The sequence below is a fragment of the Petromyzon marinus genome (genome assembly GCF_048934315.1).
Source record: "Petromyzon marinus isolate PM22_M1 ecotype Great Lakes invasive population chromosome 83 unlocalized genomic scaffold, UKy_Petmar_22M1.pri1.0 chr83_unloc.4, whole genome shotgun sequence".
NCBI lineage: Eukaryota > Metazoa > Chordata > Hyperoartia > Petromyzontiformes > Petromyzontidae > Petromyzon > Petromyzon marinus.
In genome coordinates, this window is record NW_027422637.1 from 37,408 (window position 1) to 62,458 (window position 25,051).

Below are 25,051 nucleotides of genomic sequence, written 5' to 3' on the forward strand. Positions count from 1 at the left end.
TGTGTGTGTGTGTGTACACTGTGTGTGTGTGACACTGTGTGTGTGTACACTGTGTGTACTACACTGTGTGTGTGTGTGACACGTCCAGGTACATGACTGACGGCATGCTCCTTCGCGAGGCGATGAACGACCCCCTACTGGAGCGATACGGAGTGTGACACTGTGTGTGTGTGACACTGTGTGTGTGACACTGTGTGTGTGACACTGTGTGTGTGTGTGACACTGTGTGTCTCTGTGTGTGTGACACTGTGTGTGTGACACTGTGTGTGTGTGTGTGTGACACTGTGTGTGTGACACTGTGTGTAACACTGTGTGTGACACTGTGTGTGTGTGACACTGTGTGTGTGTGACACTGTGTGTGTGTGACACTGTGTGTGTGTGTGACACTGTGTGTGTGTGACACTGTGTGTGTACCACTGTGTGTGTGTGACACTGTGTGTGTGACACTGTGTGAGTAACACTGTGTGTGTGACACTGTGTGTGTGACACTGTGTGTGACACTGTGTGTGTGTGTACACTGTGTGTGTGACACTGTGTGTGACACTGTGTGTGACACTGTGTGTGTGTGACACTGTGTGTGTGTGTACACTGTGTGTGTGACACTGTGTGTGACACTGTGTGTGTGTGACACTATGTGTGTGTGTACACTGTGTGTGTGTGTACACTGTGTGTGTGTGACACTGTGTGTGACACTGTGTGTGACACTGTGTGTGTGACACTGTGTGTGTGTACACTGTGTGTGTGACACTGTGTGTGTGTGACACTGTGTGTGTACACTGTGTGTGTAACACTGTGTGTACACTGTGTGTGTGACACTGTGTGTGTGTACACTGTGTGTACTACACTGTGTGTGTGTGTGACACGTGCAGGTACATGACTGACGGCATGCTCCTTCGCGAGGCGATGAACGACCCCCTACTGGAGCGCTACGGAGTGTGACACTCTGTGTGTGTAACACTGTGTGTGTGACACTGTGTGTGTGACACTGTGTGTGTGACACTGTGTGTGTGTGTGTGACACTGTGTGTGTGTAACACTGTGTGTAACACTGTGTGTGTGTACACTGTGTGTACACTGTGTGTGTGTGACACTGTGTGTGTGACACTGTGTGTGACACTGTGTGTGTGACACTGTGTGTGTGACACTGTGTGACACTGTGTGTGACACTGTGTGTGACACTGTGTGTGTGACACTGTGTGTGTGACACTGTGTGTGACACACTGTGTGTGTGTACACTGTGTGACACTGTGTGTGTGTGTGACACTGTGTGTGTGACACTGTGTGTGACACTCTGTGTAACACTGTGTGTGTAACACTGTGTGTGACACTGTGTGACACTGTGTGTGACACTGTGTGTGTGTACTACACTGTGTGTGTGTGTGACACGTGCAGGTACATGACTGACGGCATGCTCCTTCGCGAGGCGATGAACGACCCCCTACTGGAGCGCTACGGAGTGGTCATGCTGGACGAAGCTCACGAGCGCACGCTGGCCACGGACATCCTCATGGGAGTCCTCAAGGAGATCACCAAACAGAGGGCGGACCTCAAGGTGCTTCCTCGCTCGCTCACTCAGCCAGCCACTCACTCAACCACCCACTCACTCGCTCACTCACTCACCCACTCACTCACTCAACCACTCACTCACTCAGCCAGCCACTCACTCACTTACTCACTCACTCACCCAGCCACTCACTCACCCACTCACTCACTCACGAGCGCACGCTGGCCACGGACATCCTCATGGGCGTCCTCAAGGAGATCACCAAACAGAGGGCGGACCTCAAGGTGCTTACTCGCTCACTCACTCAGCCAGCCACTCACTCAACCACCCACTCACTCACCCAGCCACTCACCTACTCACCCAGCCACTCACTCACTTAGCCAGCCACTCACTCAGCCAGCCACCCACTCACTCACTCAGCCAGCCACTCGCTCACTCACTCACCCAGCCACTCGCTCACTCACTCACCCAGCCACTCGCTCACTCACTCACCCAGCCACTCACTCACTCACGAGCGCACGCTGGCCACGGACATCCTCATGGGCGTCCTCAAGGAGATCACCAAACAGAGGGCGGACCTCAAGGTGCTTCCTCACTCACTCACTCAACCACTCAGCCAGCCACCCACTCACTCACTCACCCAGCCACTCACCTACTCACCCAGCCACTCACTCACTTAGCCAGCCACTCACTCACTCAGCCAGCCACCCACTCACTCACTCAGCCAGCCACTCGCTCACTCACTCACTCAGCCAGCCACTCGCTCACTCACTCACCCAGCCACTCACTCACTCACTCACCCAGCCACTCACTCACTCACGAGCGCACGCTGGCCACGGACATCCTCATGGGCGTCCTCAAGGAGATCACCAAACAGAGGGCGGACCTCAAGGTGCTTACTCACTCACTCAGCCAGCCACTCACTCACTCGCTCGCTCGCTCACTCACTCACTCGCTCACTCACTCAGCCAGCCACTCACTCACTCACCCAGCCACTCACTCACACACTCACTCACTCACCCACTCCCTCACCCACTCACTCACCCACTCACTCACTCAACCACTCAGCCAGCCACTCACTCACTCACTCACCCAGCCACTGACTCACTCACACACACACTCACTCACTCACCCACTCACTCACTCACTTACTCACTCAGCCAGCCACTCACTCACCCACTCACTCACCCACTCACTCACCCACTCACTCACTCAACCACTCACCCAGCCACTCACCCACTCACTCACCCACTCACCCACTCACTCACGAGCGCACGCTGGCCACGGACATCCTGATGGGTGTCCTCAAGGAGATCACCAAACAGAGGGCTGATCTCAAGGTGCTTACTCACTCACTCAGCCAGCCACTCACTCACCCACTCACTCACCCACTCACTCACTCACTCAGCCAGCCACTCACTCGCTCACTCACTCACTCAACCACTCAGCCAGTCACTCACCCAGCCACTCACTCACTCACTCAGCCACTCACTCACTCACCCAGCCACTCACTCACTCTCTCACTCACACACTCAGCCAGCCACTCACTCAACCACACACTCACTCGCTCACTCACTCACCCAGCCACTCGCTCACTCACTCACGAGCGCACGCTGGCCACGGACATCCTCATGGGTGTCCTCAAGGAGATCACCAAACAGAGGGCTGATCTCAAGGTGCTTCCTCGCTCACTCACTCACTCAACCACTCAGCCAGCCACTCACTCACTCAGCCAGCCACCCACTCACTCACTCAGCCAACCACTCGTTCACTCACTCACTCACTCAGCCAGCCACTCACTCACTCACTCACCCAGCCACTCACTCACTCACTCAGCCAGCCACTCACTCACTCACTCACCCAGCCACTCACTCACTCAACCACTCACTCAACCACTCACTCTCTCACTCACTCACTCAGCCACTCACTCACTCACACACACTCACTCACTCACCCACTCGCTCACTCACCCAGCCACTGACTCACTCACACACACTCACTCACTCACTCAGCCAGCCACTCACTCACTCGCTCACTCACTCACTCGCTCACTCACTCAGCCATTCACACACTCACTCACTCACGAGCGCACGCTGGCCACGGACATCCTCATGGGCGTCCTCAAGGAGATCACCAAACAGAGGGCTGATCTCAAGGTGCTTACTCGTTTTACTCACCCACTCACTCACCCAGCCACTCACTCACTCAACCAGCCACTCACTCACTCACTCACCCACTCACCCAGCCACTCAACCACTCACCCCGCCACCCACTCACTCACTCAGCCAGCCACTCACTCACCCAGCCACTCACCCAGCCACTCACTCACACACTCACTCACTCAGCCAGCCACTCGCTCACTCACTCACCCACTCACTCACTCACCCACTCACTCAACCACTCACTCACTCAGCCAGCCACTCACTCACACACTCACTCACTCAGCCAGCCACTCGCTCACTCACTCACCCACTCACTCACTCACCCACTCACTCAACCACTCACTCACTCAGCCAGCCACTCACTCACTCACCCAGCCACTCACTCAACCACTCACTCACACACCCACTCACCCACTCAACCACTCACTCACTCACTCGCTCACTCACTCACTCGCTCACTCAACCACTCACTCACTCAACCACTCACCCAGCCACTCAACCACTCACTCACGAGCGCACGCTGGCCACGGACATCCTCATGGGTGTCCTCAAGGAGATCACCAAACAGAGGGCGGACCTCAAGGTGCTTCCTCGCTCACTCACTCACCCACTCGCTCAGCCAGCCACTCACTCACTCAACCACTCACTCAGCCAGCCAGCCACTCACTCACTCGCTCACTCACCCACTCACTCAACCACTCACTCAGCCAGCCAGCCACTCACTCACTCGCTCACTCACCCACTCACTCAACCACTCACTCACTCACCCAGCCACTCACCCACTCACCCAGCCACTCACCCACTCACCCAGCCACTCACTCACTCACCCAACCACTCACTCACTCACCCAACCACTCACTCAACCACTCACTCACGAGCACACGCTGGCCACGGACATCCTCATGGGTGTCCTCAAGGAGATCACCAAACAGAGGGCTGATCTCAAGGTGCTTCCTCGCTCACTCACTCACTCAGCCACTCACTCAGCCAGCCACTCACTCAACCACTCACCCAGCCACTCACTCACTCACTCAATCACTCACCCACTCACTCACTCACTCACCCACTCACTCGCTCACTCACTCGCTCACTCACCCAGCCACTCACTCACCCACTCACTTGCTCACTCACTCACACACTCACTCACTCACCTACTCACTTGCTCACTCACTCACACACTCACTCACTCACTCACCCACTCACCCAGCCACTCACTCACTCACCCAGCCACTCACTCACTCACACACTCACTCACCCACTCACTCACGCACCCACCCACTCACTCACCCACTCACCCACTCACTCACTCACTCACCCAGCCACTCACTCACTCACCCACTCACTCACTCACACACTCACTCACTCACCCACTCACCCACCCACTCACCCAGCCACTCACTCACTCACTCACCCAGCCACTCACTCACTCACCCACTCACTCACTCACACACTCACTCACTCACCCACTCATTCACCCAGCCACTCACTCACTCACCCAGCCACACGCAGATCACCATAATCTCCACATATCTCTACAGATATCTCCACATATCTCTGACTCTCAATTCTAACCACCACCACCACCCAGATCATCATCATCATCTCCACATATCTCTCTGAGTCTCAATTCTAACCACCACCACCACTACCCACATCATCATCTCCACGTATCTCTATGGGTCTCAATTCTAACCACCACCACCACCATCCAGATCACCATCACATCCACGTATCTCTACAGATATCTCCACGTATCTCTCTGACTCTCAATTCTAACCACCACGACCACCACCACCGCCCAGATCACCATCATCTCCATATATCTCTGTGAGTCTCAATTCTAACCACCACCACCACCAAGATCATCATCATCTCCACATATCTCTATGGGTCTCAATTCTAACCACCACCACCACCCAGATCACCATCACATCCACGTATCTCTGAGTCTCAATTCTAACAACCACCACCACCACCATCCAGATCACCATCACATCCACGTATCTCTACAGATATCTCCACGTGTCTCTCTGAGTCTCAATTCTAACCACCACCACCACCGCCCAGATCATCATCATCTCCACATATCTCTACAGATATCTCCACGTGTCTCTGTGAGTCTCAATTCTAACAACCACCACCACCATCCAGATCACCATCACATCCACGTATCTCTACAGATATCTCCACGTGTCTCTGTGAGTCTCAATTCTAACCACCGCCACCACCACCAGCAAAATCACCATCATCTCCACGTATCTCTATGGGTCTCAATTCTAACCACCACCACCACCACCAAGATCACCATCATCTCCACATATCTCTGAGTCTCAATTCTAACAACCACCACCACCACCACCATCCAGATCACCATCACATCCACGTATCTCTACAGATATCTCCACGTGTCTCTCTGACTCTCAATTCTAACCACCACCACCACCACCGCCCAGATCATCATCATCTCCACATATGTCTGAGTCTCAATTCTAACCACCACCACCACCACCACTACCCACATCATCATCATCTCCACGTATCTCTGTGAGTCTCAATTCTAACCACCACCACCACCACCATCCAGATCACCATCACATCCACGTATCTCTACAGATATCTCCACGTGTCTCTGTGAGTCTCAATTCTAACCACCACCATCCAGATCACCATCACATCCACGTATCTCTACAGATATCTCCACGTGTCTCTGTGAGTCTCAATTCTAACCACCACCACCACCATCCAGATCACCATCACATCCACGTATCTCTACAGATATCTCCACGTGTCTCTGTGAGTCTCAATTCTAACCACCGCCACCACCACCAGCAAAATCACCATCATCTCCACGTATCTCTATGGGTCTCAATTCTAACAACCACCACCACCACCAAGATCACCATCATCTCCACATATCTCTGAGTCTCAATTCTAACAACCACCACCACCACCACCGCCCAGATCATCATCAAATCCACGTATCTCTACAGATATCTCCACGTGTCTCTCTGACTCTCAATTCTAACCACCACCACCACCACCGCCCAGATCATCATCATCTCCACATATGTCTGAGTCTCAATTCTAACCACCACCACCACTACCCACATCATCATCATCATCTCCACGTATCTCTGTGAGTCTCAATTCTAACAACCACCACCACCGCCACCCAGATCACCATCACATCCACGTATCTCTACAGATATCTCCACTTGTCTCTCTGACTCTCAATTCTAACCACGACCACCACCACCACCACCGCCCAGATCATCATCACATCCACGTATCTCTACAGATATCTCCACGTGTCTCTCTGACTCTCAATTCTAACCACGACCACCACCACCACCACCGCCCAGATCATCATCACATCCACGTATCTCTACAGATATCTCCACGTGTCTCTCTGACTCTCAATTCTAACCACCACCACCACCACCGCCCAGATCATCATCATCTCCACATATGTCTGAGTCTCAATTCTAACCACCACCACCACCACCACTACCCACATCATCATCATCTCCACGTATCTCTGTGAGTCTCAATTCTAACAACCACCACCACCATCCAGATCACCATCACATCCACGTATCTCTACAGATATCTCCACTTGTCTCTCTGACTCTCAATTCTAACCACCACCACCACCGCCACCCAGATCACCATCACATCCACGTATCTCTACAGATATCTCCACTTGTCTCTCTGACTCTCAATTCTAACCACCACCACCACCACCGCCCAGATCATCATCATCTCCACATATGTCTGAGTCTCAATTCTAACAACCACCACCACCACCACCGCCCAGATCACCATCACATCCACGTATCTCTACAGATATCTCCACTTGTCTCTCTGACTCTCAATTCTAACCACGACCACCACCACCCAGATCATCATCCTCATCTCCACGTGTCTCTCTGACTCTCAATTCTAACCACCACCACCACCACCACCACCGCCCAGATCACCATCACATCCACATATCTCTACAGATATCTCCACGTGTCTCTCTGACTCTCAATTCTAACCACCACCACCACTACCCACATCATCATCATCATCTCCACGTATCTCTGTGAGTCTCAATTCTAACAACCACCACCACCATCCAGATCACCATCACATCCACGTATCTCTACAGATATCTCCACTTGTCTCTCTGACTCTCAATTCTAACCACGACCACCACCACCACCACCGCCCAGATCATCATCACATCCACGTATCTCTACAGATATCTCCACGTGTCTCTCTGACTCTCAATTCTAACCACGACCACCACCACCACCACCGCCCAGATCATCATCACATCCACGTATCTCTACAGATATCTCCACTTGTCTCTCTGACTCTCAATTCTAACCACGACCACCACCACCCAGATCATCATCCTCATCTCCACGTATCTCTGTGAGTCTCAATTCTAACAACCACCACCACCATCCAGATCACCATCACATCCACGTATCTCTACAGATATCTCCACTTGTCTCTCTGACTCTCAATTCTAACCACGACCACCACCACCACCACCGCCCAGATCATCATCACATCCACGTATCTCTACAGATATCTCCACGTGTCTCTCTGACTCTCAATTCTAACCACGACCACCACCACCACCACCGCCCAGATCATCATCACATCCACGTATCTCTACAGATATCTCCACTTGTCTCTCTGACTCTCAATTCTAACCACGACCACCACCACCCAGATCATCATCCTCATCTCTACGTGTCTCTCTGACTCTCAATTCTAACCACCACCACCACCACCACCGCCCAGATCATCATCATCTCCACATATGTCTGAGTCTCAATTCTAACCACCACCACCACCACCACTACCCACATCATCATCATCTCCACGTATCTCTGTGAGTCTCAATTCTAACAACCACCACCACCATCCAGATCACCATCACATCCACATATCTCTACAGATATCTCCACGTGTCTCTCTGACTCTCAATTCTAACCACCACCACCACCACCACCGCCCAGATCATCATCACATCCACGTATCTCTACAGATATCTCCACGTGTCTCTCTGACTCTCAATTCTAACCACGACCACCACCACCCAGATCATCATCCTCATCTCCACGTGTCTCTCTGACTCTCAATTCTAACCACCACCACCACCACCACCACCGCCCAGATCACCATCACATCCACATATCTCTACAGATATCTCCACGTGTCTCTCTGACTCTCAATTCTAACCACCACCACCACTACCCACATCATCATCATCATCTCCACGTATCTCTGTGAGTCTCAATTCTAACAACCACCACCACCATCCAGATCACCATCACATCCACGTATCTCTACAGATATCTCCACGTGTCTCTCTGACTCTCAATTCTAACCACGACCACCACCACCACCACCGCCCAGATCACCATCACATCCACGTATCTCTACAGATATCTCCACTTGTCTCTCTGACTCTCAATTCTAACCACGACCACCACCACCCAGATCATCATCCTCATCTCCACGTGTCTCTCTGACTCTCAATTCTAACCACGACCACCACCACCACCACCGCCCAGATCATCATCACATCCACGTATCTCTACAGATATCTCCACGTGTCTCTCTGACTCTCAATTCTAACCACGACCACCACCACCACCCAGATCATCATCCTCATCTCCACGTGTCTCTCTGACTCTCAATTCTAACCACCACCACCACCACCACCGCCCAGATCATCATCACATCCACGTATCTCTACAGATATCTCCACTTGTCTCTCTGACTCTCAATTCTAACCACGACCACCACCACCCAGATCATCATCCTCATCTCCACGTGTCTCTCTGACTCTCAATTCTAACCACGACCACCACCACCACCACCGCCCAGATCATCATCACATCCACGTATCTCTACAGATATCTCCACGTGTCTCTCTGACTCTCAATTCTAACCACGACCACCACCACCACCACCGCCCAGATCACCATCACATCCACGTATCTCTACAGATATCTCCACTTGTCTCTCTGACTCTCAATTCTAACCACGACCACCACCACCCAGATCATCATCCTCATCTCCACGTGTCTCTCTGACTCTCAATTCTAACCACGACCACCACCACCACCACCGCCCAGATCATCATCACATCCACTTATCTCTACAGATATCTCCACGTGTCTCTCTGACTCTCAATTCTAACCACCACCACCACCACCACCACCGCCCAGATCATCATCATGAGCGCGACGCTGGACGCTGGCAAGTTCCAGGAATACTTTGACCGCTGCCCGCTGATGAGCATCCCCGGCCGAACTCATCCTGTGGAGATCTTCTACACGCCCGAGCCGGAGCGAGACTACTTAGAGGCGGCGATACGCACGGTCATCCAGATACACATGTGTGAGGAGGACGAGGGTGATCTCTTGCTGTTCCTCACCGGCCAAGAGGTACGTGTGTAGGTGTGTGTGTGTAGGTGTGTGTGTAGGTGTGTGTGTAGATGTGTAGGTGTGTGTGTAGCTGTGTGTCTCTGTGTGTGAGGAGGACGAGGGTGATCTCTTGCTCTTCCTCACCGGCCAAGAGGTACGTGTGTAGCTGTGTGTGTGTCTCTGTGTGTGTCTCTGTGTGTGTGTGTAGCTGTGTGTGTAGGTGTGTGTGTAGATGTGTAGGTGTGTGTGTAGCTGTGTGTCTCTGTGTGTGAGGAGGACGAGGGTGATCTCTTGCTCTTCCTCACCGGCCAAGAGGTACGTGTGTAGGTGTGTGTGTGTAGGTGTGTGTGTCTCTGTGTGTGTGTGTAGCTGTGTGTGTAGGTGTGTGTGTCTCTGTGTGTGTCTCTGTGTGTGAGGAGGACGAGGGTGATCTCTTGCTCTTCCTCACCGGCCAAGAGGTACGTGTGTAGCTGTGTGTGTGGGTGTGTGTGTGTGTGTAGGTGTGTGTGTGTAGCTGTGTGTGTAGGTGTGTGTGTAGATGTGTAGGTGTGTGTGTAGCTGTGTGTCTCTGTGTGTGAGGAGGACGAGGGTGATCTCTTGCTCTTCCTCACCGGCCAAGAGGTACGTGTGTAGCTGTGTGTGTGTAGGTGTGTGTGTCTCTGTGTGTGTCTCTGTGTGTGTGTAGCTGTGTGTGTGTGTAGGTGTGTAGGTGTGTGTGTAGCTGTGTGTGTGTAGGTGTGTGTGTCTCTGTGTGTGAGGAGGACGAGGGTGATCTCTTGCTCTTCCTCACCGGCCAAGAGGTACGTGTGTAGGTGTGTGTGTGTAGGTGTGTGTGTGTGTGTAGGTGTGTAGGTGTGTGTGTAGCTGTGTGTCTCTGTGTGTGAGGAGGACGAGGGTGATCTCTTGCTCTTCCTCACCGGCCAAGAGGTACGTGTGTAGGTGTGTGTGTGTAGGTGTGTGTGTAGGTGTGTGTGTAGGTGTGTGTGTAGGTGTGTGTGTGTAGGTGTGTGTGTAGGTGTGTGTCTCTGTGTGTGAGGAGGACGAGGGTGATCTCTTGCTCTTCCTCACCGGCCAAGAGGTACGTGTGTAGCTGTGTGTGTGTAGGTGTGTGTGTGTGTAGGTGTGTGTGTCTCTGTGTGTGAGGAGGACGAGGGTGATCTCTTGCTGTTCCTCACCGGCCAAGAGGTACGTGTGTAGCTGTGTGTGTGTAGGTGTGTGTGTCTCTGTGTGTGTCTCTGTGTGTGTGTAGCTGTGTGTGTGTGTAGGTGTGTAGGTGTGTGTGTGTAGCTGTGTGTGTGTAGGTGTGTGTGTCTCTGTGTGTGAGGAGGACGAGGGTGATCTCTTGCTCTTCCTCACCGGCCAAGAGGTACGTGTGTAGGTGTGTGTAGGTGTAGGTGTGTGTGTGTAGCTGTGTGTGTGTGTAGCTGTGTGTGTGTGTAGGTGTGTGTGTGTGTAGGTGTGTGTGTCTCTGTGTGTGAGGAGGACGAGGGTGATCTCTTGCTCTTCCTCACCGGCCAAGAGGTACGTGTGTAGGTGTGTGTGTGTGTAGGTGTGTGTGTAGGTGTGTGTGTCTCTGTGTGTGTAGGTGTGTGTGTGTGTGTGTAGGTGTGTGTCTCTGTGTGTGAGGAGGACGAGGGTGATCTCTTGCTCTTCCTCACCGGCCAAGAGGTACGTGTGTAGGTGTGTGTGTCTCTGTGTGTGTCTCTGTGTGTGTCTAGCTGTGTGTGTAGGTGTGTGTGTAGATGTGTAGGTGTGTGTGTAGCTGTGTGTCTCTGTGTGTGAGGAGGACGAGGGTGATCTCTTGCTGTTCCTCACCGGCCAAGAGGTACGTGTGTAGGTGTGTGTGTCTCTGTGTGTGTCTCTGTGTGTGTCTCTGTGTGTGTGTGTAGGTGTGTGTGTCTCTGTGTGTGAGGAGGACGAGGGTGATCTCTTGCTCTTCCTCACCGGCCAAGAGGTACGTGTGTAGGTGTGTGTGTAGGTGTGTGTGTAGGTGTGTGTGTGTAGGTGTGTGTGTAGGTGTGTGTCTCTGTGTGTGAGGAGGACGAGGGTGATCTCTTGCTGTTCCTCACCGGCCAAGAGGTACGTGTGTAGCTGTGTGTGTGTAGGTGTGTGTGTGTGTGTGTAGCTGTGTGTAGGTGTAGGTGTGTGTGTGTGTGTGAGGAGGACGAGGGTGATCTCTTGCTGTTCCTCACCGGCCAAGAGGCACGTGTGTAGGTGTGTGTGTAGGTGTGTGTGTAGCTGTGTGTGTGTAGGTGTGTGTGTGTGTAGGTGTGTGTGTAGCTGTGTGTGTGTGTAGGTGTAGGTGTGTGTGTGTGTGTGAGGAGGACGAGGGTGATCTCTTGCTGTTCCTCACCGGCCAAGAGGTACGTGTGTAGGTGTAGCTGTGTGTGTGTAGGTGTGTGTGTGTGTAGGTGTAGGTGTGTGTGTGTAGGTGTGTAGGTGTGTGTGTGTGTGAGGAGGGCGAGGGTGATCTCTTGCTGTTCCTCACCGGCCAAGAGGTACGTGTGTAGGTGTGTGTGTGTGTAGGTGTGTGTGTGTGTAGGTGTGTGTGTGTAGGTGTGTGTGTAGGTGTGTGTCTCTTTGTGTAGGTCTCTCTGTGTAGGTGTGTGTGTGTAGGTGTATGTCTCTGTAGGTGTGTGTGTAGGTGTGTGTGTGTAGGTGTGTGTGTGTAGGTGTGTGTGTAGGTGTGTGTGTAGGTGTGTGTGTGTAGGTGTGTGTGTGTAGGTGTGTGTGTGTGTAGCTGTGTGTGTCTCTGTGTGTGAGGAGGACGAGGGTGATCTCTTGCTCTTGGGGAGCGATAGTGTAGCGGTTAGCGCGCTGCGCTATGAACCTGGCGACCCGGGTTCGATTCCCGCTCACGGCCAACACCAGTGACGATTTTCTGAACCGGTCCCGGGCTTCCCCTAGGTCGACTCAGCCTCAAATGAGTACCTGGTGCGGTGTGTAAACATTGCCACTGTGGAGACAAAGGCGGTCGGGCGTGGTGCTGGCCACCCACCCCCTCGTGTACCGTTCCGGCCTTCATAGGTGCTCGCTAACAGCACTTGCCCCTACAGTCTGTTAAGGCTATATGGGGGATCTTTTGTCTCTGTGTAGGTGTGTGTGTGTGTAGGTGTGTGTCTCTGTGTAGGTGTGTGTGTGTAGGTGTGTGTGTAGGTGTGTGTAGGTGTGTGTGTCTCTGTGTGTGTCTCTGTGTGTGTGTAGCTGTGTGTGTGTGTAGGTGTGTGTGTAGGTGTGTGTCTCTGTGTGTGTGTAGGTGTGTGTGTGTAGGTGTGTGTGTGTGTAGGTGTGTGTGTAGGTGTGTGTGTGTGTAGGTGTGTGTGTGTAGGTGTGTGTAGGTGTGTGTGCAGGTGTGTGTAGGTGTGTGTGTAGCTGTGTGTGTGTGTAGGTGTGTGTAGGTGTGTGTGTAGCTGTGTGTGTGTGTAGGTGTGTGTGTGTGTAGCTGTGTGTGTGTAGGTGTGTGTGTAGGTGTGTGTGTGTGTAGGTGTGTGTGTGTGTAGGTGTGTGTCTGTGTGTGTGTGTGTAGGTGTGTGTGTAGGTGTAGGTGTGTGTGTAGGTGTGTGTGTAGGTGTGTGTGTAGGTGTGTGTGTAGGTGTGTGTAGGTGTGTGTGTAGGTGTGTAGGTGTGTGTGTAGGTGTGTGTGTAGGTGTGTGTGTAGGTGTGTGTGTAGGTGTGTGTGTAGGTGCCGGACGGGCAACTCTGTCGTGGACAGCGCTGTGGGGGGAGATCCAATTTTGATTGGCTCCTCCCCTCATGGCATATGTGTCCACCACAGGGGCTAAATGGGGGCTCTGGACGGGTGCGAGGGGCTGGTAACCCCTCCACCTTCAATTAATTACCACAAAACCACGAATTAAACTGAAATATGTAACAACTAAGCTTGTGCCGGAGGCCCCGGGGGGCCAGGCGTCTATGACGTCTCCTGGCCAAACCCCAATTGGCGGAGCCAGGAGATTGAATAACTACCCTCGGGGCTACTCCAGAAACAACGAAAAGCCACTACGGGTGGCCACGTGGAATGTTCGAACGCTCACTGCAGAAGAGAGGCTGCCACTCCTCTGTCGGGAGCTGGACCGGTACCGCCTGGATCTATGCGGCATTCAGGAGGTCCGGTGGACCGGCTCTGGCTCCTGCCACCATGAGGGGTGGACAGTCCTCTACTCGGGGCAGCAGACTGCCAAACAACAGGGTGTGGGTCTTCTTTTGAACAAAAGAATGAAGGGGGCGTGGGAGCGTGGCGGTGAGGTGTGGGAAGCTGTAAGCCCCAGGCTACTTTGGGCTCGCCTTCCCATCAACCGGAGGCGAGGAATGGTGGTCGTGGTTACTTATGCCCCCACCGAAGATGAACATCCGTGGAGGGATGCAGGCAAAGCCGATGAGTCAGATGCCTTCTATGACCTCCTGTCACAGGTGCTGGCTAAAGTGGCCCCTCGGGATAGAGTCATCATGTTGGGTGACTTCAATGCCCGAGTTGGTCATGATACTGGCACCTGGTCTGGAGTGATTGGAGGGCATGGGCCAGATCAGCTCAATAACAACGGTAGGAGGCTGCTAGATTTTTGTGCAGCCCATGGGCTTGTAATTACCAACACGCTGTTCCGGCATCGGCGCATCCACACAACATCATGGATGCATGCCGGGTCCAAGCAAGAACATCTGCTGGACTACATAGTGACGGACCAGCGAATGCGAGCCCATGTCCTTGACACCAGGACCTACCGTGGAGCTGATCTGCCCTCTGACCATCGACTAGTCATCTGTAAGATGCGCCTGCCATTCTTCCACTCCGGTGGTGGGTGTACACCCAGGACCCCATTCCAACCTAAAGTGGCCTGGTCTCAGTTATCTGATGAAAGTTGCAAGCGAGAATTTCATCATCGCTTGCGGCTGGGATTGGCATCGTCCCCGACTCCTCCTGATGTCGAGGGTAAATGGGCGAGGTTTAGGACTGTGACTCATGCAGCTGCAATGGCTGCTTTGGGTACGCGGTCCAGACCTCCCCAGACACCCTGGATGACAGAGGAGTTGTTCAGGATGGTTGAGAAAAAGCGACAGGCCCACTATCATCGGCTACAGAATCCCACGTCAGAGAATGAGGAGGCTTACCGCAGCCTTCGCTCGGAGGTTTGGAGAGCCGTGAGGCGCTGCAAGGATGGGTGGTGGTCGCGGGTTGCTGAGGAGATGGAGTCTGCCTCAGTGGCCCGTGATCACAAATCTCTATTTAACTCTATCAAAAAAGTAACCTGCAGCGCCACACCTATTACCATCATTAGGGGAAAAAACGGTGATCCAATTTCCGACCCCCAGGAACAGGTTCGCAGATTTGCTGAGCATTTCTGTGAGGTCCTGGGGGAGGGAAAATCCCTCAGCCAGGAAAACATCGTGGCACAAAGTGAGGATGACCCTGCTGAGGCTGCGGTGCCTCAAATATTGGATGAAGTCACCCCCTGTGAGTGGCTGGCTGAGGTGCCATCTGCTGAGGAAGTATTGAAGGCGATCCTGAGTCTGAGACCAGGAAAGGCAGCGGGCAGAGATGATCTCCCAAGCGAAATGCTGAGGGAGGGTGGCGTTTGTGCACAGACTGCCCTATATGACATCATAACAACAGTCTGGACCACTGGACGGGTTCCGCAGGATTGGAAGGATGCCCTGGTGGTCCCTCTTTTTAAGAAGGGGGACCGCACAGACTATAACAACTACAGGGGCATCTCACTCCTCAGTGTGCCGGGAAAGGTCCTGGCAAGGATTATTCAGCATCGCCTTGCCAGGCACGCTGAGGAGAGGCTTGCGGAGCCCCAATGCGGTTTCAGGAAAGGGCGGTCCTGCACAGATGCCATATTTTCTGTCCGTCTGCTACAGCAGAGGTGTAGGGAATTCCAACAAGACCTACATCTCTGCTTTATTGACCTGGTCAAGGCCTATGATACCATCAGTAGGCCTGGGCTCTGGGTCGTTCTTCGTGCTTTTGGAGTACCTGACCCTCTGCTCACGATCATTAAGGACCTTCATGATGGTGAGCGGGCCCGGGTAAAACTACGTGGCCGGGAGTCAGAGCCATTCCCTGTACACCTTGGGGTGCGACAGGGATGTCCTCTGGCTCCCACATTATTTAACATCTATTTTGACCACGTAGTTCGTGAAGCCTTCAATAGCTGTACCGGGGGAATCTCCATATGGTACAGATATAATGGGAGGCTAATCGATGCCCGGGTGCGGTCAAGGGATGGCTCCCTATTGCTCAACCACGTTATGTATGCTGTTGACTTGGTAATAGCTGCTCAGTCAGAGGAGGAGTTGGAGACGCTGCTGCTGAGACTGGAGCGTGCCACTAAGAGGTGGGACCTTACCATCAGCCCCACCAAAACTAAGCACCTGCCTGGGTATTTTGTACCATCGGACACTCCACCCCCACAACTCCCAATCGGTGATGGGGCAGTTGTGGAGAGAGTGGAGAGTTTCCCATACCTGGGCAGTGTGCTTATGACTGGCTCCAGTTTAACAGCAGAGGTCTCACTCCGAATCAGTCGAGCGGCAATATCTTTTCATCGGTTGCGTAACGCTGTGTGGAAGCTACCTGGTCTGTCGCTCCGCACTAAGCTTCAGGTCTTCTCGGCCACGGTCATTCCCTCCCTTCTCTACGCTTGCGAAACGTGGACCCCCCCTAATGGAACATCTTCGCCGGTTAGAAACATTTAGGCTGGCCTGCCTACGATCCATCCTGGGTTTAACCAGACTGGATTGTGTGAGGAGCTCACAAATCCTTGAAAGATCTGGGCAGGGTCCCATCGGTGAGCTCCTCCGGCAGGCAAGGCTGCGATGGCTGGGTCATGTAGCCCGCATGCCCAGCCACCGCATGCCGAAACAGCTTTTGTTTGGCCGGATTGAGGGGGCTAAGCGGGCGCAGCACGGGCTAGAGAAGAGATGGAGTGATGTGGTACAGGAGGACGTGGAGCTGAGTGGACTTGCCGATGACTGGTACCAGCGGTGTCAAGATCGGCCTCTGTGGAGGAGGCTCGTGAAGGATGCTACTGGGCAGTTGGAGGCAGTCGCCCTCCAACAACAACGGAGGGCGGAGGAGCGACGCTCACAACAGCGAGCGGAGCGCCGGGTGGCTAAAGCACAGCAGGTTGGCACAGTAGGGGGCACAGGTGGTGCATCAGCCAGTCATCTCAGTCAGTCGACCCGTGGCACCTGGGTCTGCCCCGTGACCTCCTGCCAGCGGGCGTTCGACACTTCACGTGGCCTCAGGGTGCACATAGCCTGGCACAAGCGTCGTGGTGACGTCACCGCCACTTAGTGGCGAATGGCGGTTGTTGTTGTTGTAGGTGTGTGTGTAGGTGTGTGTGTGTGTGTAGGTGTGTGTGTGTAGGTGTGTGTGTAGGTGTGTGTGTGTAGGTGTGTGTGTAGGTGTGTCTCTGTGTGTAGGTGTGTGTGTGTAGGTGTGTGTGTGTAGGTGTGTGTGTAGGTGTGTCTCTGTGTGTAGGTGTGTGTGTGTAGCTGTGTGTGTGTGTGTAGGTGTGTGTAGGTGTTTGTGTAGGTGTGTGTGTAGGTGTGTGTGTGTATCTCTCTGTCTCTGTGTGTGTATGTGTCTGTCTCTGTCTGTTTCTCTGTCTCTCTCTCTGTCTCTCTCTGTGTGTGTCTGTGTCTCTCTGTCTGTGTCTCTCTCTCTCTCTGTCTCTCTCTCTGAGTGTGTCTGTGTCTCTCTCTCTCTGTCTGTGTCTCTCTCTCTGTGTCTCTGTCTCTCTCTCTCTGTGTCTGTGTGTCTCTCTCTCTGTGTGTGTGTGTCTCTGTCTCTCTCTCTGAGTAGGAGATTGAGGAGGCCTGCAAGCGAATCAAGTGTGAGATTGAGAACCTGGGCCCCGAGGTTGGGGACGTGAAGATCATTCCGCTGTCTCTCTCTCTGTGTCTCTCTGTCTGTGTGTGTGTCTCGCTGTGTGTGTGTCTCTCTGTGTGTGTCTCTCTCTCTGTCTGTCTGTATGTGTGTCTCTGTGTCTCTGTGTGTGTCTCTGTGTCTCTCTGTCTGTGTGTCTGTGTGTGTGTCTCTCTCTGTCTCTCTGTCTCTGTGTGTGTCTCTGTGTGTGTGTGTCTCTGTGTGTCTCTCTCTCTGTGTGTGTGTCTCTGTGAGTAGGAGATTGAGGAGGCCTGCAAGCGAATCAAGCGTGAGATTGAGAACCTGGGCCCCGAGGTTGGCGACGTGAAGATCATTCCGCTGTCTCTCTCTGTGTCTCTCTCTGTGTGTGTGTCTGTGTCTCTGTGTGTGTGTGTCTCTGTGTCTCTCTCTGTGTGAGTAGGAGATTGAGGAGGCCTGCAAGCGAATCAAGCGTGAGATTGAGAACCTGGGCCCCGAAGTTGGCGACGTGAAGATCATTCCGCTGTCTCTCTCTCTGTCTGTGTGTCTCTCTGTGTGTGTCTCTGTCTCTCTCTCTCTGTGTGTCTCTCTCTCTGTGTGTCTCTCTCTCTCTGTGTGAGTAGGAGATTGAGGAGGCCTGCAAGCGAATCAAGCGTGAGATTGAGAACCTGGGCCCCGAGGTTGGGGACGTGAAGATCATTCCGCTCTACTCCACGTTGCCCCCACAACAGCAGCAGCGAATCTTCGAGCCGGCGCCTCCACGCAAGCAAAACGGAGCCATCGGGCGCAAGGTGAGGAGCGGTGAGGGGTTGGTGAGGAGCGGTGAGGGGTTGGTGAGGAGCGGTGAGGAGCGGGGAGGGGTGGTGATGAAGGGAGGATGAGAAGGTGGGGTTGGTGTGGGTGGGTGAGTGAGTGAGTGGGTGAGTGAGTGAGTGGGTGAGTGAGTGGGTGAGTGAGTGGGTGAGTGGGTGAGTTGGTAAGTGAGTGGGTGGGTGAGTGAGTGACTGAGTGAGTGGGTGGGTGGGTGGGTGAGTGGGTGGGTGGGTGAGTGAATGAGTGAATGAGTGAGTTGGTGAGTGAGTTGGTGAGTGAGTGGGTGGGTGAGTGAGTGGGTGGGTGGGTGGGTGAGTGAATGAGTTGGTGAGTGAGTGGTTGGGTGAGTGAGTGACTGAGTGAGTGGGTGAGTGGGTGGGTGAGTGAGTGGGTGGGTGAGTGAGTGGGTGAGTGGGTGGGTGAGTGGGTGGGTGAGTGAGTGAGTTGGTGAATGAGTTGGTGAGTGAGTGGGTGAGTGGGTGGGTGAGTGAGTGGGTGAGTGGGTGAGTGGGTGAGTGGGTGAGTGGGTGAGTGAGTGGGTGAGTGGGTGGGTGGGTGGGTGAGTGAATGACTTGGTGAGTGAGTGAGTGGGTGGGTGAATGGTTGGGTGAGTGAGTGACTGGGGTGGGTGAGTGAATGAGTTGGTGAGTGAGTGGTTGGGTGAGTGAGTGAATGGTTGGGTGAGTGAGTGGGTGAGTGAGTGACTGGGGTGGGTGAGTGAATGAGTTGGTGAGTGAGTGGTTGGGTGAGTGAGTGGGTGAGTGAGTGAATGGTTGGGTGAGTGGGTGAGTGAGTGACTGGGGTGGGTGAGTGAATGAGTTGGTGAGTGAGTGGGTGAGTGGGTGGGTGGGTGGGTGAGTTGGTGAATGAGTTGGTGAATGGTTGGGTGAGTGACTGGGGTGGGTGAGTGAATGAGTTGGAGAATGAGTGACTGGGTGAATGGTTGGGTGAGTGAGTGGGTGAGTGAGTGACTGGGTGAGTGAGTGACTGGGGTGGGTGAGTGAATGAGTTGGTGAGTAAGTGGGTGAATGGTTGGGTGAGTGAGTGGGTGAGTCAGTGACTGGGGTGGGTGAGTGAATGAGTTGGTGAGTGAGTGGTTGGGTGAGTGACTGGGTGAGTGAGTGCGTGGGTGAGCGAGTGGGTGGGTGGGTGAGTGGGTGAGTGGGTGGGTGAGTGGGTGGGTGAGTGAGTGGGTGGGTGGGTGAGTTGGTGAATGAGTTGGTGAGTGAGTGGGTGAATGGTTGGGTGAGTGAGTGACTGGGGTGGGTGAGTGAATGAGTTGGAGAATGAGTGACTGGGTGAATGGTTGGGTGAGTGAGTGACCAGGGTGGGTGAGTGAATGAGTTGGTGAGTGAATGACTGGGTGAATGGTTGGGTGAGTGAGTGGGTGAGTGAGTGACTGCGGTGGGTGAGTGAATGAGTTGGTGAGTGAGTGGGTGAATGGTTGGGTGAGTGACTGGGGTGGGTGGGTGAATGAGTTGGTGAGTGAGTGACTGGGGTGGGTGAGTGAATGAGTTGGAGAATGAGTGACTGGGTGAATGGTTGGGTGAGTGAGTGACTGGGGTGGGTGAGTGAATGAGTTGGTGAGTGAGTGGTTGGGTGATTGAGTGGGTGAGTGAGTGAGTGAGTGGGTGAGTGAGTGAGTGAGTGGTTGGGTGAGTGACTGGGTGAGTGAGTGGGTGAGTGACTGGGGTGGGTGAGTGAATGAGTTGGTGAATGAGTTAGTGAGTGAATGACTGGGTGAGTGGTTGGGTGAGTGAGTGGGTGAGTGAGTGACTGGGTGAGTGAATGAGTTGGTGAGTGAGTGGTTGGGTGAGTGATTGACAGGGTGAGTGACTGGTAGGGTCAGTGGGTGAGTGAGTGAATGAGTTGGTGAGTGAGTGGTTGGGTGAGTGATTGACAGGGTGAGTGAATGAGTTGGTGAGTGAGTGAGTGAGTGGGTGAGTGGTTGGGTGAGTGAGTGGTTGGGTGAGTGATTGACAGGGTGAGAGACTGGTAGGGTGACTGGGTGAGTGAGTGAGTTGGTGAATGAGTGGTTGGGTGAGTGACTGGGTGAGTGATTGACAGGGTGAGTGACTGGTAGGGTGAGTGGGTGAGTGAGTGGTTGGGTGAGTGAGTGAGTGGTTGGGTGAGTGGTTGAGTGAGTGAGTGGGTGAGTGAGTGGTTGGGTGAGTGAGTGGTTGACTGTTGACTGTGTGGTTGAGTGAGTGAGTGGGTGAGTGAGTGGTTGGGTGAGTGAGTGGTTGTTTGGTTGACTGTGTGGTTGAGTGAGTGAGTGGGTGAGTGGTTGACTGGCTGTGTGGTTCACTGACTGTGTGGTTGACTGTGTGGTTGACTGACTGTGTGGTTGACTGAGTGGTTGACTGACTGCGTGGTTGACTGTGTGGTTGAGTGAGTGAGTGGGTGAGTGGTTGACTGACTGTGTGGTTGACTGACTGTGTGGTTGACTGACTGTGTGGTTGACTGACTGTGTGACTGACTGTGTGGTTGACTGAGTGGTTGACTGACTGTGTGGTTGACTGTGTGGTTGACTGTGTGGTTGACTGACTGTGTGGTTGACTGTGTAGTTGACTGACTGTGTGGTTGACTGACTGCGTGGTTGACTGTGTAGTTGACTGACTGTGTGGTTGACTGACTGCGTGGTTGACTGTGTGGTTGAGTGAGTGAGTGAGTGGGTGAGTGGTTGACTGACTGTGTGACTGACTGTGTGGTTGACTGACTGTGTGGTTGACTGACTGTGTGGTTGACTGACTGTGTGGTTGACTGTGTGGTTGACTGTGTAGTTGACTGACTGTGTGGTTGACTGACTGCGTGGTTGACTGACTGTGTGGTTGACTGTTTGGTTGACTGTGTGGTTGACTGACTGTGTGGTTGACTGACTGTGTGGTTGACTGTGTGGTTGACTGTGTGACTGACTGTGTGGTTGACTGACTGTGTGGTTGACTGACTGTGTGGTTGACTGACTGTGTGACTGACTGTGTGGTTGACTGAGTGGTTGACTGACTGTGTGGTTGACTGACTGTGTGGTTGACTGAGTGGTTGACTGACTGTGTGGTTGACTGACTGTGTGGTTGACTGTGTTGTTGACTGACTGTGTGGTTGACTGTGTGGTTGACTGACTGTGTTGTTGACTGACTGTGTGGTTGACTGACTGTGTGGTTGACTGACTGTGTGGTTGAGTGAGTGACTGGCTGTGTGGTTGACTGACTGTGTGGTTGACTGACTGTGTGGTTCACTGGCTTTGTGGTTGACTGACTGTGTGGTTGATTGACTGTGTGGTTGATTGACTGTGTGACTGACTGTGTGGTTGACTGTGTGGTTGACTGACTGTGTGGTTGACTGACTGTGTGGTTGACTGACTGTGTGGTTGACTGAGTGGTTGACTGACTGTGTGGTTGACTGTGTGGTTGACTGTGTGGTTGAGTGAGTGAGTGGGTGAGTGGTTGACTGACTGTGTGGTTGACTGACTGTGTGGTTGACTGAGTGGTTGACTGACTGTGTGGTTGACTGACTGTGTGGTTGACTGTGTGGTTGACTGACTGTGTGGTTGACTGTGTGGTTGACTGTGTAGTTGACTGACTGTGTGGTTGACTGACTGTGTGGTTGACTGACTGTGTGGTTGACTGTGTAGTTGACTGACTGTGTGGTTGACTGACTGTGTGGTTGACTGACTGCGTGGTTGACTGACTGTGTGGTTGACTGACTGTGTGGTTGACTGACTGTTTGGTTGACTGACTGTGTGGTTGACTGACTGTGTGGTTGACTGACTGTGTGGTTGACTGACTGTGTGGTTCACTGGCTGTGTGGTTCACTGGCTGTGTGGTTGACTGTGTGGTTGAATGTGTGGTTCACTGGCTGTGTGGTTGACTGAGTGGTTGACTGACTGTGTGGTTGAATGACTGTGTGGTTGACTGACTGTGTGGTTGACTGACTGTGTGGTTGACTGACTGTGTGGTTGACTGTGTGGTTGACTGACTGCGTGGTTGACTGACTGTGTGGTTGACTGACTGTGTAGTTGACTGACTGTGTGGTTGACTGACTGCGTGGTTGACTGACTGTGTGGTTGACTGACTGTGTGGTTGACTGTGTGGTTGACTGACTGCGTGGTTGACTGACTGTGTGGTTGACTGACTGTGTGGTTGACTGACTGTGTGGTTGACTGACTGTTTGGTTGACTGACTGTGTGGTTGACTGACTGTGTTGACTGACTGTGTGGTTGACTGACTGTGTAGTTGACTGACTGTGTGACTGACTGTGTGGTTGACTGTGTGGTTGACTGACTGTGTGGTTGACTGACTGTGTGGTTGACTGACTGTGTGGTTGACTGACTGTGTGGTTGACTGACTGTGTGGTTGACTGTGTGGTTGACTGTTTCCACTCCAGATTGTGGTGTCAACCAGCATCGCGGAGACTTCGCTCACTATCGACGGTGTGTTGACTGACTGTGTGGTTGACTGACTGTGTGGTTGACTGACTGTGTGGTTGACTGTGTAGTTGACTGACTGTGTGGTTGACTGTTTCCCCTCCAGATTGTGGTGTCAACCAACATCGCGGAGACTTCGCTCACTATTGACGGTGTGTTGACTGACTGTGTGGTTGACTGGCTGTGTGGTTGACTGTGTGGTTGACTGTGTGGTTGACTGACTGTGTGACTGACTGTGTGGTTGACTGTTTCCACTCCAGATTGTGGTGTCAACCAACATCGCGGAGACTTCGCTCACTATTGACGGTGTGTTGACTGACTGTGTGGTTGACTGGCTGTGTGGTTGACTGTGTGGTTGACTGTGTGGTTGACTGACTGTGTGGTTGACTGTTTCCACTCCAGATTGTGGTGTCAACCAACATCGCGGAGACTTCGCTCACTATTGATGGTGTTGTCTTTGTGATCGACCCGGGGTTCGCCAAGCAGAAGGTGGGGAGACACGGGGGGAGACACGGGGAGAGACACGGGGAGAGACACGGGGAGAGGGAGACACGGGGAGACACGGGGGGAGACACGGGGAGACACGGGGGGAGACACGGGGGGAGACACGGGGAGACACGGGGGGAGACACGGGGAGACACGGGGGGAGACACGGGGAGAGAGACACGGGGAGAGACACGGGGGGAGACACGGGGAGACACGGGGAGACACGGGAAGAGACACGGGGGGAGACACGGGGAGACACGGGGAGAGACACGGGGAGACACGGGGAGAGAGAGACACGGGGAGAGAGAGACACGGGGAGAGAGAGACACGGGGAGAGAGACACGGGGAGAGAGAGACACGGGGAGAAAGAGACACGGGGAGAGACACGGGGAGAGAGAGACACGGGGAGACACGGGGAGAGACACGGGGAGACACGGGGAGAGAGAGACACGGGGAGAGAGAGACACGGGGAGAGAGAGACACGGGGAGAGAGAGACACGGAGAGACACGGGGAGAGACACGGGGGGGGAGACACAGGGAGACACGGGGAGACACGGGGAGAGACACGGGGAGAGAGACACACGGTGAGAGACACGGAGAGAGACACGGGGAGACGCGGGGAGAGACACGGGGAGAGAGAGACACGGGGAGAGAGACACGGGGAGAGAGAGACACGGGGAGAAAGAGACACGGGGAGAGAGAGACACGGAGAGACACGGGGAGACACGGGGAGAGAGACACGGGGAGAGAGACACGGGGAGAGAGACACGGGGAGAGAGACACGGGGAGAGAGAGACACGGAGAGACACGGGGAGACACGGGGGGAGAGACACGGGGAGAGAGAGACACGGGGAGACACGGGGAGAGAGACACGGAGAGACACGGGGAGACACGGGGAGAGAGACACGGAGAGAGAGACACGGGGAGACACGGGGGGAGAGACATGGAGAGAGAGACACGGGGAGACACGGGGAGAGAGACACGGGGAGAGAGAGACACGGAGAGACACGGGGAGAGAGAGACACGGAGAGACACGGGGAGACACGTGGAGAGAGAGACACGGGGAGAGGGAGACACGGGGAGAGGGAGACACGGGGAGAGAGAGACACGGGGGGAGAGACACGGGGAGAGAGAGACACGGGAAGAGAGACACGGGGAGAGAGACACAGGGAGAGAGACACGGGGAGAGAGAGAGACACGGGGAGAGAGACACGGGGAGACACGGTGAGAGAGACACGGGGAGAGAGAGACACAGGGAGAGAGAGACACGGGGAGAGAGACACGGGGAGAGAGACACGGGGAGAGAGAGACACGGGGAGAGAGAGACACGGGGGGAGAGACGCGGGGAGAGAGAGACACGGGGAGAGAGACACGGGGAGAG

At 53.8% G+C, this 25,051-nt stretch overlaps 1 protein-coding gene across 1 annotated transcript in view; it reads left to right on the forward strand.

Moving 5' to 3' along the window:
• Positions 1-25,051, forward strand: part of LOC142908398 (putative pre-mRNA-splicing factor ATP-dependent RNA helicase PRP1) — an 84,882-nt gene that overhangs the window by 20,006 nt on the left and 39,825 nt on the right. The window contains exons 5-8 of the mRNA XM_076059006.1: positions 1,392-1,551; positions 9,902-10,120; positions 18,572-18,739; positions 23,587-23,673. Coding sequence (XP_075915121.1) covers positions 1,392-1,551; positions 9,902-10,120; positions 18,572-18,739; positions 23,587-23,673 — 634 coding nt within the window. The remainder of the gene's footprint in view (positions 1-1,391; positions 1,552-9,901; positions 10,121-18,571; positions 18,740-23,586; positions 23,674-25,051) is intronic.